The 15,174-nt window shown below is 38.2% G+C and overlaps 1 protein-coding gene across 2 annotated transcripts; it reads right to left on the bottom strand.

Moving 5' to 3' along the window:
• Window positions 1-1,926: 1,926 nt before the first annotated feature.
• Window positions 1,927-15,174, bottom strand: LOC118713701 (membrane-spanning 4-domains subfamily A member 7-like). 2 transcript variants are annotated; one of them, XM_036428597.1, is made up of 7 exons: window positions 14,921-15,174; window positions 12,545-12,701; window positions 8,838-8,972; window positions 6,088-6,144; window positions 4,182-4,388; window positions 2,868-2,969; window positions 1,927-2,108 (listed from the first exon to the last, which is right to left on the bottom strand). In XM_036428597.1, the coding sequence occupies exons 1-7, from the start codon at window positions 14,926-14,928 to the stop codon at window positions 1,977-1,979; spliced, it is 798 nt and encodes a 265-aa protein (XP_036284490.1). In that variant the 5' UTR covers window positions 14,929-15,174; the 3' UTR covers window positions 1,927-1,976. The 2 variants fall into 2 exon arrangements, with proteins under 2 accessions (XP_036284490.1, XP_036284491.1); XM_036428598.1 differs by lacking the exon at window positions 6,088-6,144.

Here is a 15,174-nt window from a genome sequence, read left to right as displayed (position 1 = left end):
GGCTACAATATTATGTTGTTTGGTGGGAGAAAGTTACTTTGAGGTTGAGAGATTTAACAACCTGAAAGAAGTGAGAAAATAAGCATTGAAAATACTTGCAGGAAAAGCATTCCGATAGAGAGGCTCGCAAGTGTAAAGTCTCTGGGAAAATAATATAACACGGCCAATGTGATAGGAGTAGAGAGAACAAGTGAGAGAGAAGTCAGAGAGTAGATTAGAGAGGAAAGAGAGTTTAGACTTATAAGGAATTTAAGAACTCTGACTTTTATTCAGAATGAAATGGAATGTGCTTGAGCAAAGAAATAACATGATCTGATTTTAGATTTTTAAAACTCCCCCTGTCTGCTACGTGGAACAAAGGCTGAGTGGTGTGGGTGACCAGTTGGTTTCTCATTGCAATAAAGCCAATGGGAAATGATAAACCAGGGTACTCATGAGATGGTGAGAAGTAATCAGACTTGATATATTTTGAAGTTAGATCTAGCAGGTTTTTGAGGTTAGGTCTAGCTGGTAGCTTCAATATGGTATGTGAGACAAATAGGAGAGTCAAGGATGACTCCAGGCTTTGGGGAAGGAAGTTGTCTATGGAGAAGTGAGGGATGACTCAATAACTAGACAAGCACAAGAGGTCAAAACTAACTGTTTTAAAATGTTTTTATTCCATTGCAATACAGAAACAAGGGAACACATCATATATGCACAGCACCAGCATCCAGATAAAGGAAAAAATAACATTTGTAGGAACCATAGGCCTTCTGGCTTCCCTTCCAATTAAACCCCTCAAAGGTGACCATGCTCCTGATTCTAACACTCTATTTTAGTTTTATTTATGTTCAAACTTTATTTTATAAAAATGGAATTATACAGTATATATTCTCATATGTAGCTTTTGTTCCCCTGAACATTATTTTGTGGATTTATCAATGTGGCTGTATGAATTGTGCTTTGTTCACTCAAAGTACTATCTACTCCACCATTGCCTAAATATACCACAGTTTTCATTTGTTTCTTCTACTGTTTAGTTGGATATTTGCCTTTGGGGGCTATTATCTGTATGACCATTTTTGTACATGTCATTTGGAAAATATACATGTGCACATCTGCTGCATATTCCCCTTTGGGACAGGAACCAAGACCTAGACCCAGGAGCAATATTAGGAATCTCTATATTAGGTCAGCCATGTTGTTTACTTCAATACAGTAATGAAGTTTATATTATTTCTATATGTCAAATTTATTATTCAGTCCAGAACTTAGATGGGAGAAAGCATTAGATTGTGATAAATTATAATCTTTGAATCCAGATATTTAAGAATAAAGGCATTGAGACAGAACATTGAGCTATGTTTAATGAAGAGGAATGTAATCCATTCAATTGACAGAAATAGAGCCATATATTTTTAATTAAAATGTTCTTGCAATCCTAATATCTATTATTTAACCAATATGCATGTGAAAATAATACAGAAACAGAGCCTGCAGACACGTGACTTAGCCAATTCACAATAGCACAAAACAGCAAATTTTCTCTTGCTATTTATGGATAGACAATCGATTTCTGTTTAGTTTACCAGAACAAGTTTATATAGCCCTCGCTCGTTTGGCTCAGTGGATATAGCATCAGCCTGCAGACTGCAGAGCCCCCAGTCGAGGGCACATGCCTGGGTTGCAGGCTTGATCCCCAGTAGGGGACATGCAGGAGGCAGCCAATCAATTATTTTCTCCCATCATTGATGTTTCTACCTCTCTCTCCATCTCCCTTCCTCTCTGAAATCAATAAAGATATATTTTAAGTTTATACATTTTATGGCCATTTCGGAAGACAGGCTAATAAAATTTTACTGACCTGAGCTCTGGGGAAATTATTTATAAGAGCAACAAAATTACTCATATGGACAAAATACAAAACAAAGGCTATTTTTTAAAAAAAAGTTTCTTCCAGCATCTAAAATAGCTGAAATTTCAGGGAAGTCTAATCACACTTTGCCATAAGCACTGGGTTTCTCCTTCCTTTTCCTCCACAGCCAACAGTTACTCATAGCCATACCCTTGAAGAAGTCTTTGACATGTTTGATATGATCTTGTGACTGAGGCAAGGAAAATGAACTCTAGGAAAAATCAAAATTGTTAATAGTTTTAAAACTTTGATTTTGGAGATTTTTCAAATACATATTTATAATGCACTCCCCACAAATGTTGCAGAGTACTAGCTCTCCCAACTTTCCTATAATATTAATATATAATTGTATCAATATTAGTTCAAACAAAAGCCATTCTCCAATCTGCTAATTATGTTGTCATTTTCTGATAGTATCATAATTGAAGCATAATTTGTTCATTCCTCTCAAATATTTCTCTCTTGTTTTTGCTACAGCTCTCAAAAATTTGGGTCCCATTTAAATTTAAAATTATGATGTCAAGACCTAAAAAAGAAGTAAGGAAGAACACAGTAAGTAAGGAAGCATAAGTGGAACAGAGATGTCCTAGTAAATCTCATCGCATTCACAAGGGAACTGGGTGAGGGAGGCAGGTGGCTGGCCATGACAAGAGTGAGGAGATGCAAGTTCTCAGTCTCAGCTCATTAGTCCGTATCATTCATTCTCTGTGTGACTTATCCAAGTCTTGGTTCTTTAATAAGGAACTGGGTGAGGTGATTCTAGCTTCATCGTAAGTAATTCTCTAACTGGTTTGCTATGCAATAGGCACCAGCTGATCTTTGATGACCAGCGTGTCATCATGAAGGAACCCTTTTAATTGAACTCTTTTCTCACTATAAAAGTCGCCTTCCATATATACCCAGTGACCTAATCATCATAACTCAAATCTTGGGACCCAGCAGGCATCATGTGACATGTCAGAGTACTCACCCCAGGGTTGCTGGAGTAGACCTGTTTCCACCAAAAGACGGAAGCATATGCAGCTAATAAGAGCTCCAGCATAGAAAAGATAAGCATCACCACCAGGACACCCTGCAAATCAGAACAGGGATTGTTGGTGCCATAAGCCAGCCTTTGTGCCTGACTGAGAGGAAACTGGGGGATGAAGGCTCTAGGAGTGGAGAGAACTAGAGACAGAGAAAATTTGTTTAATTCTCTCTTCTGCTTTCTCTTTTGGACCTCTTAACAGAAAAAGGGAAATAAGCAGCAACAGTTTCATCTCACAGAATATTATGCCAAATGAAATAAGCCATTCAGAGAAAGACAAATACCATGTGATCTCACTTATATGTGGACTCTAATGGATAAAATAAACTGACAAACAAAATAGAGACTGACAGCGTCAGTCTGCGGACTGAAAGGTCCCAGGTTCGATTCCGGTCAAGGGCATGTACGTTGGTTGTGGGCACATCCCCGGTAGGGGGTGTGCAAGAGGCAGCTGGTCGATGTTTCTCTCTCATCGACGTTTCTATCTCTCTATCTCTCTCCCTTCCTCTCTGTAAAAAAATCAATAAAATATACTTTTTTTAAAAAAAGAGAGAGAAACAGTGTCTTTGTCTCTACAGTTCCTATAGAGATGAATCACAAAGAAAGAAATATTTTTCCATAAAGGGGCAGAGTTGATGGTTTTAGCCTCTGATCCAATATACAGAGGATTGACTAATCCAGGATTGTCACCATCAACAGGTGGTGACTATCAAGTTTGGGGGAAAGGAGGTAAGAAAATGCTGCCCAGAGATGTTGGCATTTCTGCTAGAAGTCAAATCCACTGGCGAGCCATCTCCCATCCTCCTCTCTCTGCCAGACCTATGAGGCCAAAGTATAATAATTATATGTTTGGGCTTCAGGTTCAAAATCCATATCTAACTTAATAGAGGCTACCTATATCTCAAATCAAATGAAATTCAAATAAAGAGTGGTGTTTCTTGGATATTCAGTGAGGGGGAGACAAAAAAGAGAACAATTTGAGAGTTAAACCTACTGAGAATGGGATTTTCTTTTTTAATTTAAGAAAGACTACTATAGGAATGAACTACCCACATCCCTTCTTGATTCCTTTTTTGACTTTGCACAATGCATCCCCCATATTATGCAGTCTGCTGACGGGCCTCTTTCAACTGTATTTTCTTCTGTCTGTCTTCAGACAGTCAGACAAACAGGGCTAGGGATTGCTGAAAAAGCAAGATTATGCAGAAGGGAAACAGAGATTTCACATGACAGGAGACTCAATCTGAAAGTACTTACTGTGAGACTGACACCATCCAGGACACAGTTCTTGACATCATATATTGGATTAGGGTACCTTGAATAAGGCAAGGAAGATAGATGCTCCTTTTCTGAGTTACACAGTTGAGAGACAGTCCTCAGGGCTACCAGGCTGTAAATGAGGAGGAAGAGGCCTGCTCCAGCGACAACAGAACTCACTGCATTAGAGGTCAGACTGCAGATGGCCTGGAAGAGAAATTCTGCACTGGGATCTCATCACAGAAATGGAACATGACTCTGATTCCTTCTATCCACTGCACTGCAACCAAGCTTCCTTCTAATCTGCATAGTCCTAGTGGGCACATACTGTGTCTCTTCATCTCTGTGTATCTCTTCTCACTGTCTAGTCCATCACCTTATATAATTAGTAAATATTTGTTGAATTGGGGTAGGGGGGAAATCTGTGGATTAATTCCTGCTTTGGGAGAAGGGTTCCTTGACTCTCTGCAGCACTAGAAACAGAAATCATATCACCAAAATCTCCCTTTACTCCTCAACAGAATAATTTTAAAAGCTTCTAGAATATGGCCTTTGGTCCCTCTTGGGAAGACCAATCTGTGGCTTGTTCTTTCATAAAGAAGCAGCTTCAGAAAAGAAGAAAGAAGCAAATTGGAAAAGTTGAAATACATTCTATAGCTGGATCAGGCCTACAAGAGCCTCTTCACCATACTCACTCCTGGGTCATAGTCTACATTTTGGGGAAAGGGGTTCTCACAAGATGTGACTCCTCTGCAAAGACACTGATGTATCAGATTCCCAGCGCATGCTCTTTTCTGTTTAAGCATCACTGTAGGATACTGTGTATTGGGGAAGATGGTTGCCCTATCTTCTTCTGTCTTGATCCAGTAGCTATATGGCTTCAAGTTTCTGAGTCCCTGAAAATGGGCAGCACCTTGGCCAGGAGCTGCCATGCGGGCAGCGAGCCCTCATATTATCCTGTATCCCACATGTGGAGACCATATTGTGTCAGGTCATCCCAAACATAATTTTCCCTTTCAGTGTATTCAGGGCACTTGGGAAGCCACCTTTGAGGTCCACATGTTCATCTTTCACATTTTGTAAATAAGAAAACTGAAGTCCAGAGAAGGCAGGAACTTTTTCAAGCATACAGATGGATAGGGGGATGAGCTGGGATGGGAATAAAGGTTTCCTGATACCAAGTCCAGAGTTCTAACTCCATCCATGCTATAAACTCTTCAATACCCTCTTCACTGATTCTGGGGGTCAGACTCTAGTTTCAAGCTTCAGGAGCATATACCAGTATAGTACATCTTATGATTTCTCATCCATGGCTAACCAGACCTTGGATCTACCTGAGTCAGGATATGGCTTTTTCCTAAGTCATCTTTGTGGGCAGATGTCAGGGGAAAGGGAAATGTTGATATGGAGAAGATCAAAGATCTCAGCTACTTCCATCCCCTGCCTCCCAATTCCTGACCTTTGTCAGGAGAGTGACTACAGTCTGATAATTCCTTGTTCTTGAAGGAGTAAATGAAATAGCCAGAGAATATCTAAGCCCACACACCTCTGCCTCTGCCCATGCCATTTAGGAAAATTGACACATTATTGGATAGATTTTTTAATTTTTTTTTTTAGGAAAAAAAAAATTAGGATCTAGCGGGGATGGTCATCACCATCTCCAGGGCCAAGGTAAGTTTTAAAGGATCCTTAGTATATGTAAAAATTTCCACTGTTTGGAGCTTCATTGTGTAGGGGAAAGAATACTGGTCTGAAGGCAAGGAATTTGGGCTTTACTCCTAATTCAGCCAGTGGACCAGTGGGAAGAACTTGGGTTCCCTCACTTGCTCTAAGCCTTGTTTTCCTAAATAGTCAAATGGAAATTTTGAACTGGAAGAATTAACTCTGAAGTTCCTTTTATACTTACAAGGGGCTTAGTTGATTTTTTCCCAGAGACAATGGAAAGAATTCCAGTAATGGCAAACTGCTCAGAAAAGAGAGAAATAATCAGTTCAGTTGTTTTGTGGAAATGTATCAATCACTCAGTCAATAAGTAATCTAAAACTTTCAGGGATGCCAGAAACCAAACATTGTCACTAATAGAGAAACGTGAAAAGGAAATCTGGAAGGCTGGTCAACTTTAATTGTTCTGAAAGGTAGGAGCTATTCACTCATTGTTTAGTTGAGACTTTGGTAGTTAAAGCAACCTCCACCTGTTAATCATATGTAAATTCTTGCTGATTGTCTATTATTGGAACTTCCTGCCTAAAGGATATACCATATTTTTCGGACCATAAGACGCTCAGGACCATAAGACGCACCAGTTTTTAGAGAAGGGAAATGAAGAAAAAACGATTCTGAAACAAATAGTGTCCTAAAATATTTTATGTGCATTAAAACCCAACATCACAGTCATAAACACATGTAATCAACCCTGTAAAGTAAACAGCAGCATTTAGAACCATTTTAGAGCCAGGCAAGCACACAGAGACCACACAGAGCCGGGCAAGTAAAAAAACTTTTTTTTTTTAAGTATATGTGTAGGCTATATCTGGACCATAAGACGCAGGGACTTTTTCCCCCCACTTCTGGGGGGAAAAAAGTGCCTCTTATGGTCTGAAAAATACGGTAGGTGTTTCCCATAGCCTCAATAAAAAGGATAGCAAGGCCAGAGCAGTGGTAGTCCTCCCGCTAGAGGTGGACTCTCGCCTGGTCCCCCATTTTCCCAAATTAACTATTTTCCAGTCTCTTTTCGTTTGTGTGCAGCCTTCTCCAGACACAGAATCTGGAAGAGGAACCCTAAACCATGCGGGACGTGATAAGGGATCCCACACAGGGAGATGACACTATAGGAATGGTATAGGTCCATATTGATAGAGAGGTCTGATTTCTGCCCTCGGGATGTTTACCATTGACTTTGAAGAATCAACAGATGTGCAAGAACTGGAGTCATGTTAGTGAAAATTCAGTATGAGCTAAGGAATCCTGGAGGTGTGTATGGAGAGAGGAGAGTTATAAATTATAAGGTTGACTACTAACCCAGACCTAAGTCTGATCTAGAAATCTCCATACAGCAGAAGTCTAGAGATATCTAGTTGTTGCAACAGGCCAGACTCTTCTAGAAGCTGTATCTGCAAAGCACTTGATATGAGATGGAAGGATCAGGAAACTCCCCACTTAGAATCAACTGTTTTTAATAGGTTGAGGGGGTGTTCTTAATTATTTATATTTATTGTTTGAACTCCATTTTTTAATCACAGAATCTGATTGTAAATGCAGTTTATGTGTATGGATTTTCTTCCTTGGATTTAATTGTAAATAGAGTTTTGTTTTATGTGGGAGTTTTTCTTCACTAACAATCATCTTGTTAGCCTTTCCACACTGAATCATTATTCCTTTAAAGCCTTATTTGTAGTGGCTGCAAGGTATTTAATCATATGGCTGATGTATAATTTATTCAGCGCATCTCTTATTGTTGGACATTTCATTGTTTGTAATGTTTCACTATCTAAAATAATTCCATAATAAATCTCATTGTACATTAAAAATTACATGGTTGAAAGAAAGGAGATTGAGAATGACCAATAATTTGAAGGGAGAGAAGATGGGAGCAGCCAACAGAAGCACTTGTTGGTTCAAGATGCAGAAGCACATGGGCTTTAAGCCATTGGTGTAGGTGGCCTGAGTTAAACTGGGAGCCAAGGAAAATGGGTCGAACTCTTCATGAAGAGTCTCTCATCATGAAGCCCCAGAAGTCAATATTTGATTCCAGTGATGTTAAGGACCCAATTGATGGAAAAGGGTATTCTGAGAAGCTAAAATATTTGTTAAGCTGTGGCTTAGAGATTTAGTTGTCACAAAGAGGTTCCAGAATGAATTAATTCTATGTGGAAGCCACAACTACTGGTTAGATAGAAAAGTCAAGGGCAAATTATGCTTTTGGAACAGAAGCATGTCCTTTTTACATCACTGCATGATTTGTGTCCACACAAGACTGTATTCATACAGGAGTGATGCCTTGATAAAATTCATTTGCCCAGAATATGTACTTTTTTCTACTCTACAGGATACTACATAGAAAAGAAGTGTGTGTGTGTGGGGGGGGGGGGTATGACTAGTGTCCAAAAGAAGGTCCTTCCTTCATGAGTCATTAGATGGGAAGCAGCAACCAAGGTTTCCAAGTGTTCAGGATTGCCTTTGAACTTATAGCAAGAGTACCCTGCCTTGCGTGAATTTTACCATTGCTAATTTACTTCTCTGTAAACCTGTGGCATCTAGCAGTGATGGTCATTTTATTATAATGTCACTCTATCTGACAGGTGGACTATTCTTAAACTGAAGGTAATACAAATGCTTCATTAAAGGCCCAAAGAAGGATGAAAAAAATGTTCCTTTTCCAGAGGCATACTGTAAAGCCAGGTTAGAAATGCTGGTATGTCCACTGCATTATCTTCCTGCCATCTGTCTCACCCATTCACTCCCTGAGATTCTTACTGATTAAGCCTCTCTCCGCTCTTCCTGAATTGCAGAGACATGATATGGGATGATAACAAAAGGAAAATTGGAGGTCTTAGCCTTTTCCTTCTTTCTCCCCACTTCTCAGAACTGAGTTACTCCAAGGCTTACCAGTTAGCATTTATTAAGCATATCCCCTCTTGGATACACCCTTCTACTCACGCACAGAGCTCCTACAAATGGATACCCAGACATCAACATGGTGGAAACTGCTGGCTTGAGGTGGGAAGAGTAGGGAGAAGAAACCAAAATCGCCCCAAAACTTGAAATCATCAGGCAACACAGGATATGAATACACTATAAGAGACAAGAGGAAAAATACTAGAATATACTTTAAAAAGATATAAGTGGCATTTGAATGTACATTGTGAATTATAAAGAATATTAACATGTTACAATGTGTCATATTAAAAAGGGAAAATGTAAAAAGAAAAAGAAAAAGAAAAAAAATGTGCTAGAAGAAGCTAATAAGCATTCTCTAAGAGAAATTCATATGCTACTAACATTTTTTGTTTTCTGATAGGATAATTAAACTAGCAAATCAGGGAATAATTATATGCACATTTTTTACTTTATTTTGAAAATTTGACAAATTTTTATGGTTCTAGGAAAAGTAGATGGAAAAATTTTTTTCTGGACAGCAGTCCAGTTACATGGATATAGAAAGAAAACTTACCAAGGGAGTGCTAATAAAGGGGTCAATTTCAATGGAATTAAAATAGAACAGAAATTCTTTAATGCTATTATTCATCTTATCTTATTCATCATTGGATTTTAAATATATATATATATATATATATATATATATATATATATATATATATAATTTTTTTTAAGAAGTTAAAATAACTTGTACAAACCAACACAAATGGCCAAGACTCGAGGGTGAGGTATCATTTTTCTGCCATGGATCATTTAGATATTTATAACATCATTCTAGGGCCATACAAAATTATCAACTTAAAAACTAGCCTGCTATATTTGGCCAAACATCTAATTAAGTCACCCCTGATGCCTTGGCAGGGCCAGGCCAAATGATTTCAAGATAGCAAGAAGTAGTTGGATTCTAGATGTACTATGAAGATTAAACCTGTAGAATTTGCTGAAAGTTTGAATGTGGATTATGAAAGCAAAGAATGAGCCCCGCTAGTATGCTCAGTGGTTGAGTATTGATCTATGAACCAGGAGGCCAAGGTTCAATTCCCTGTCATGCATGGTCTTCAGGCTTGATCCCCAGTAGGGGGCATGCAGGAGGCAGCCAATTAATGATTCTCTCTCATTATTGATGTTTCTATCTCTCCTTCTCCCTTCCTCCCTAAAATCAATTTTAAAAAATTTTTTTTTAAGAAAGGAATAAAGTTGCCTCCAAATGGTTTGGCTTAAATTTCTGAAATGATGGCATCGACATAAATCTAAGATAGAAAATATTGTATGAGGTGTGGGTTTGGGGAGGAATATCAGGATTTCAGTCTTATACAGGATAAAGGAGAGATGTTTAGTGGATATCCAAGTGAAGATATACCTAAGCATTTGTATGTATGAGTCTTAAGTTTATAACAGAGGTCCAGGCAAAGGATATAATTTTATTTCCCCAAGTCATATTAGAGATAATATTTAAAGTCATGTTACTGGATGTGGTTGCCATTGCAGCAGATACAGAAAATGAATAGAAACAAGGACTGAGCTTTAAAGCACTCCAAATTTAGGATCAGAGAAATTCACAAAAAGTATAAAAGAAAACAGCCAGGGAGGAAAGAGAAGAAAACAGAAGAATGTGATGTCTAAGAAGCCTTAAGTGAATGAAATGTTTCAAGTAGAAGAGTGGTCAACTATATCAAGAACACTTTCATTAACTCAATAGAGTTAACAACAGAGATTTGAAAATTGAGTTAGTAATGTGTAGCAAAGGAGGCAAATACCATTGAATATGATTCAAGAGTAATTGGAGAGCCCTAGCCGGTTTAGTTCAATGGATAGAGTGTTGGCCGGAGGACTGAAGGATCCTGGGTTCAATTCCAGCAAGGGCACATGCCCGGTTGTGGACTTGATTCCCAGTAGGGGGCATGCAGGAGGCAGCCAATCAATGATTTTTTTCTCATCATTAATGTTTCTATCTCTTTCCCTCTCTGAAATCAATAAAATTTTTTTTAAAAAAAAAGAGTAATTGGAGACATTGACTTCCTACCTTTTAGAGGACAGTTACTGGAAAGGCAAGTAATGAATGGGTCATTAGCCGGAGAACATAAACTTAAAAGTATTAGATTTTTTGTTTGTTTGTTTGTTTTCGAGATGGGAAAAGTCAGAGTAAGATTCTATGCTTATGAAATTGATTAAGAATTTTGCAGGGAGAATTACTGAAACAAATATTAAGGGATGAAATTTACTGCACAGAGGGAGGATTGTCATTAATTATATAGACATTTTATTATTTTTTAAAATATATTTGTATTGATTTCAGAGAGTAAGGGAGAGAGAGAGAAAGATAGAAACATCAATAAAGAGAGAGAATCATTAATTGGCTGTGTCCTGCATGCGCCCTACTGGGGATCACGTGTCCTGACAAGAAATTGAACCATGACCTTCTGGTTCATAGGCTAATGTTCAACCACAGAGCCACACTGGCTAGACAAATATTTTATTCTTAGAAGCTGGAGTGAGGAGAAAGAATGTATGGACATAGACATGGGTACTTATAGATGAATCACAGTTTATGGACATTTCTATCCAAATTGCCTCAATATTTTAGTCTTATAGAAAACAAAGTAATAGATGGAGATGGAAAAAACTTATGAGATTTGAAGGAGGAAATGTATAAAATCGTTTTCTGGGATAATAAGAAAGTGAATGGATGAAAGAAATAGGTACTTTTAGGCAGATTTTTTAGTCCATTTGAGGTTATAGTCATAAACCAGAAGGGGTGTGTGTGTGTGTGTGTGTGTGTGATTAAGGTTAATAAATTCAGAAAAACGGGCAGAGTTATAATTAAACCAATGTCATCTCAGAGGGCAGGTGGGGAGGGTGGGTGGGAAGTTATCAACCAAAGACCTTAAATGCATGCATGCATAACCCATGGACACAGACAATAGGGTGCTGAAGTGAGATTCTAAAGTAGGAGTATAGATGAGAAGGAAAGATTGATCTGGAAGCATCCAAGAGAAGCTAAGAAGACACTGCATTCACTTCCATGCCTGGAAGTAAGGGTTGGAGTGAAACAGTTCCCTCAGGGCCAGACTTCTGTTTGCACATAGATGAAGAGGCAGGCCTTTGAGTTGGGGAGAGAGGAGGAGAGGAGGAGAAACACAACTGGGGGAATAAAGAGGACTATGCAATTAACTGACCCTGAATTCCAGAGGCCACAACTGGGCAGGTCTCCAATGCTGGAATTTGTAGGAATTGGGACTTAAAAGGGGATATTTAGAACCGTGTGGGAATTAAAGTCCTGAATCTGAAGGATGAGAATCTAAGATGCTGGGGTGTCTTATAGTTACTCAGATAAACAGGGAGAAAATGTATGGTTGAGATTAGTTCAGATCATCTCACCTTAAAATGTGTAAGAAATGAGCTCAAACTAAAATGAACTAATCTAATCATATTGAGTAAAATATGCAGTTAAATCAATATTTCCACTATATTTAGGCAAATTTATAAGAGACTTCATTGTGTAGATTACAAGTAGAAAAGACCCAGTGGTTTTTGTTGAAGAAAGGTCTGGAGAGGATACAGTCTTCCCATAAAGTCCCATTCCATGGCCCAATTAGCCTGGAGTCACACAGAAAAATAAACGACTCTCCCAGACCCATTGTAGATCTGTAGTCGGGAAACATTCACAATATTTCCCTAGTGTTCTCTTTATAATGAGGTGGACTTACTCCAACAACTGTGGTTTCTTTTTGAAGATCATTCTGCAGTGTATCTTCTTTTTGATAAATGTATCCAGGTTTCTCTCTTTGGGGGATAATGATGTCCTTCAAAGTGGAGTCAAAGGCTTCCTCGGTCTTGGACTGTGACAGCATGATGCTAAAGATCCTGGAAGAGGCAATGAGCTCAGTTAGGACCCAAGGTTTGAGTTAATGATATGAAACTCCCACAGATCAGACTTTGTAGGAATTTAAAATGTTTCTTCATTGTCCAAGAGATGATCTGTCCTTCAGAAGCATAACTGAATATGGGAAGCAAGGGAAGCATTGAAAAACTAAGCCTGCTTGATATATCCATCCATTGAGGATGTCCCTGGGAGAAAACTGTAAACATTTGGAGGTCTCCCCAACGGAGAGGCAGACAATTTGTATACAACTTGCTTTGCATCCTTGGGTGTATCCATTTCATTCTTTCTGACCTTAGGGAATTTGAATTGATGGTCTCTAGTTCCAGAATTGTTCCCATATTCTGGCAACTTGGCTTCTTCCTTGCTTTTGTGGTTTAATAGACCAAATATGCATATCTATTTTTCTAATCTTAAAAACCAATCTTTCAAGCTGCATCCATATTGTCATGTATTGCAAGATTTCCTTCTTATTTTAATGCTGACCTTGAGGACATTGTGCTAAGTATAATAAGTCAGTCACGGGAGGACATGATTTAACTTCTATAAGGTATGGTAAATAGTCAAACTCATAGAAGAGAAGACTAGAATGGTGTTTGCCAGGATCTGCCGGAGGAGGAAATGGGGAGCTGCTGTACAACATGTATAAAGTTTCAAATGTGCAAGATCAATTCTAGAGGTCTGCTGCACAACACTGTGCTTATAGATATAGCAATGCTACATGGTACATTTAAAAAGCTGTCAAGAGAATAAGTCTTATGTTAAGTATTTTACTTAACATAAAAAAAGAGAAAATCAGAAAAAAAGAAATTAAAGATTTACCACATCTTAAGGATTTTTTTAAAAGTCTCTATATTTCTGAATTCCTCTGCAGATTTCAGTTCTCATGCCCAAAGACTGCAAATGTGCTGATTCTGAGCCTGAAGCTAGAACCTGGGGCCTAGTTGGAAGCCTCTAGCTTACTGCCCTCTCAGATATCATGTAAATTCATTTTCTTTTATTATATTTTAACTGTTTTATTTTAAATAGTGTATAACATAGCAAATGCAATCAAAAGAGGAATAAGGTTTGAAGAAGAAAACAAAAAATTCCTTAAATGTTAACTATCACCTACTGACGAGTATTTTATAGATATCCTTTATATTTTCTTTTTCTCCTTTCTCATTTTGCCTCCTCTTTCTTTATATATGTTTATACACATTCATAATTCTACATAAACAGAATTATTCTAACCATTACACTCAACATTATTGTGTGGACATCATTAACATTAATACATATAGATATTACCCATCCTAAATTTAAAAGCCAAGTGGCAAATCCTTGAATACAATATGCTAATTGAAATACTAGTAAGCCAGTAATATAAGGACAAGTATTGTATTATTATACTTCTGTGAGGCACCTAGAGTACTTAAATTCATAGAGACATATAAAACTGAAAGCAACAAGTGAACAAACAAGGAAAAAAACCTCATTGACACAGACAAAAGAATGGGGTGACCAGAGGAAGGAGGGTGGAAGGGTAGTAAAGGCTAAAGGGGTCAAATATATGGTGACAGAAGATTTGACTTTGTGTGGTGGGCACACAATGCAATATACAGACAATGTGTCATAGAATTATATACTTGAAACCTATAAAATTTTATTAATCAATGTCACCCCAATAAATTTAATTTTTTAAAAACATAGAATGATGGCTCCAGGGGCTGGGAAGAGAGAACAACATGGTGTTACTATTTAATGGGCATGGAATTTTGGCTTGGAAAGTTGAAAAAATTGTGGAGTTTAGTCTTGGGAATGGTTTCACAAGGAATCTCCATATTGTGCCATCATCTCCAAACTCTACAGTCTGTGAAGGATTCTTTGTCTTCCTACATTCACCACATGGATACAAACTTGAGGTAGCCCCCAACTTTATAAGATAGTTCTAAAAATCCCCACTTTGAAGGCAAATAAATCATAGCTTGGAGAACAACTTCTCTGCATACAGCAATTTTCTCTAGTACAAAATTAAAATGGGACAATGGGGTCCTAATGCAGGATTCAATCTAACTGCACAGTATTTGTTGAGAGTGTAAAATGCAGAGAATTGTAGAAAATCACAACTTCAGAGTGTGAAGGAAGCTTAAGGATGGTTTCACCCAGTTCTCTTATTTGGAAAGAGAGTAAATTGAGGCCCAGAGTGGGGAAATCAACTCACCAATTCATGCAGGTGGTCAGCAGCAAAGACAAGGTGAGAATCTAATTCCTGGCTCTCTGTTTAAAAAACAACAACACAATAATCACCCCCAAAATTTATGATCCAAACCAAGGTGCCTCCCTGTTCCTGCAGCCCAGCCCTGTGTGTTGTGGTTGGTGGGCCAGGTCACTTCTGGGGAACTCTCAGCCAGAACTTCCTACTGGCTGTTCCTGCCAAAAAGATTTTGCTGCATTGCTCTCCACCCTCTGAGACTT

Source organism: Pipistrellus kuhlii, unplaced genomic scaffold (genome assembly GCF_014108245.1).
Source record: "Pipistrellus kuhlii isolate mPipKuh1 unplaced genomic scaffold, mPipKuh1.p scaffold_m20_p_9, whole genome shotgun sequence".
Taxonomy (NCBI): domain Eukaryota; kingdom Metazoa; phylum Chordata; class Mammalia; order Chiroptera; family Vespertilionidae; genus Pipistrellus; species Pipistrellus kuhlii.
This window is presented reverse-complemented; position numbering and strand designations above follow the sequence as displayed.

Coding starts and splice junctions, on each gene's coding strand:
- LOC118713701 (XM_036428597.1), bottom strand. Junction 8,973..12,544: donor AAGAAACCACAGTTGTTGGA/GTAAGTCCACCT, acceptor TGTCTCTTATAG/TGTATTCATATCCTGTGTTG. Junction 2,970..4,181: donor TGGATGGTGTCAGTCTCACA/GTAAGTACTTTC, acceptor TCTGATTTGCAG/GGTGTCCTGGTGGTGATGCT.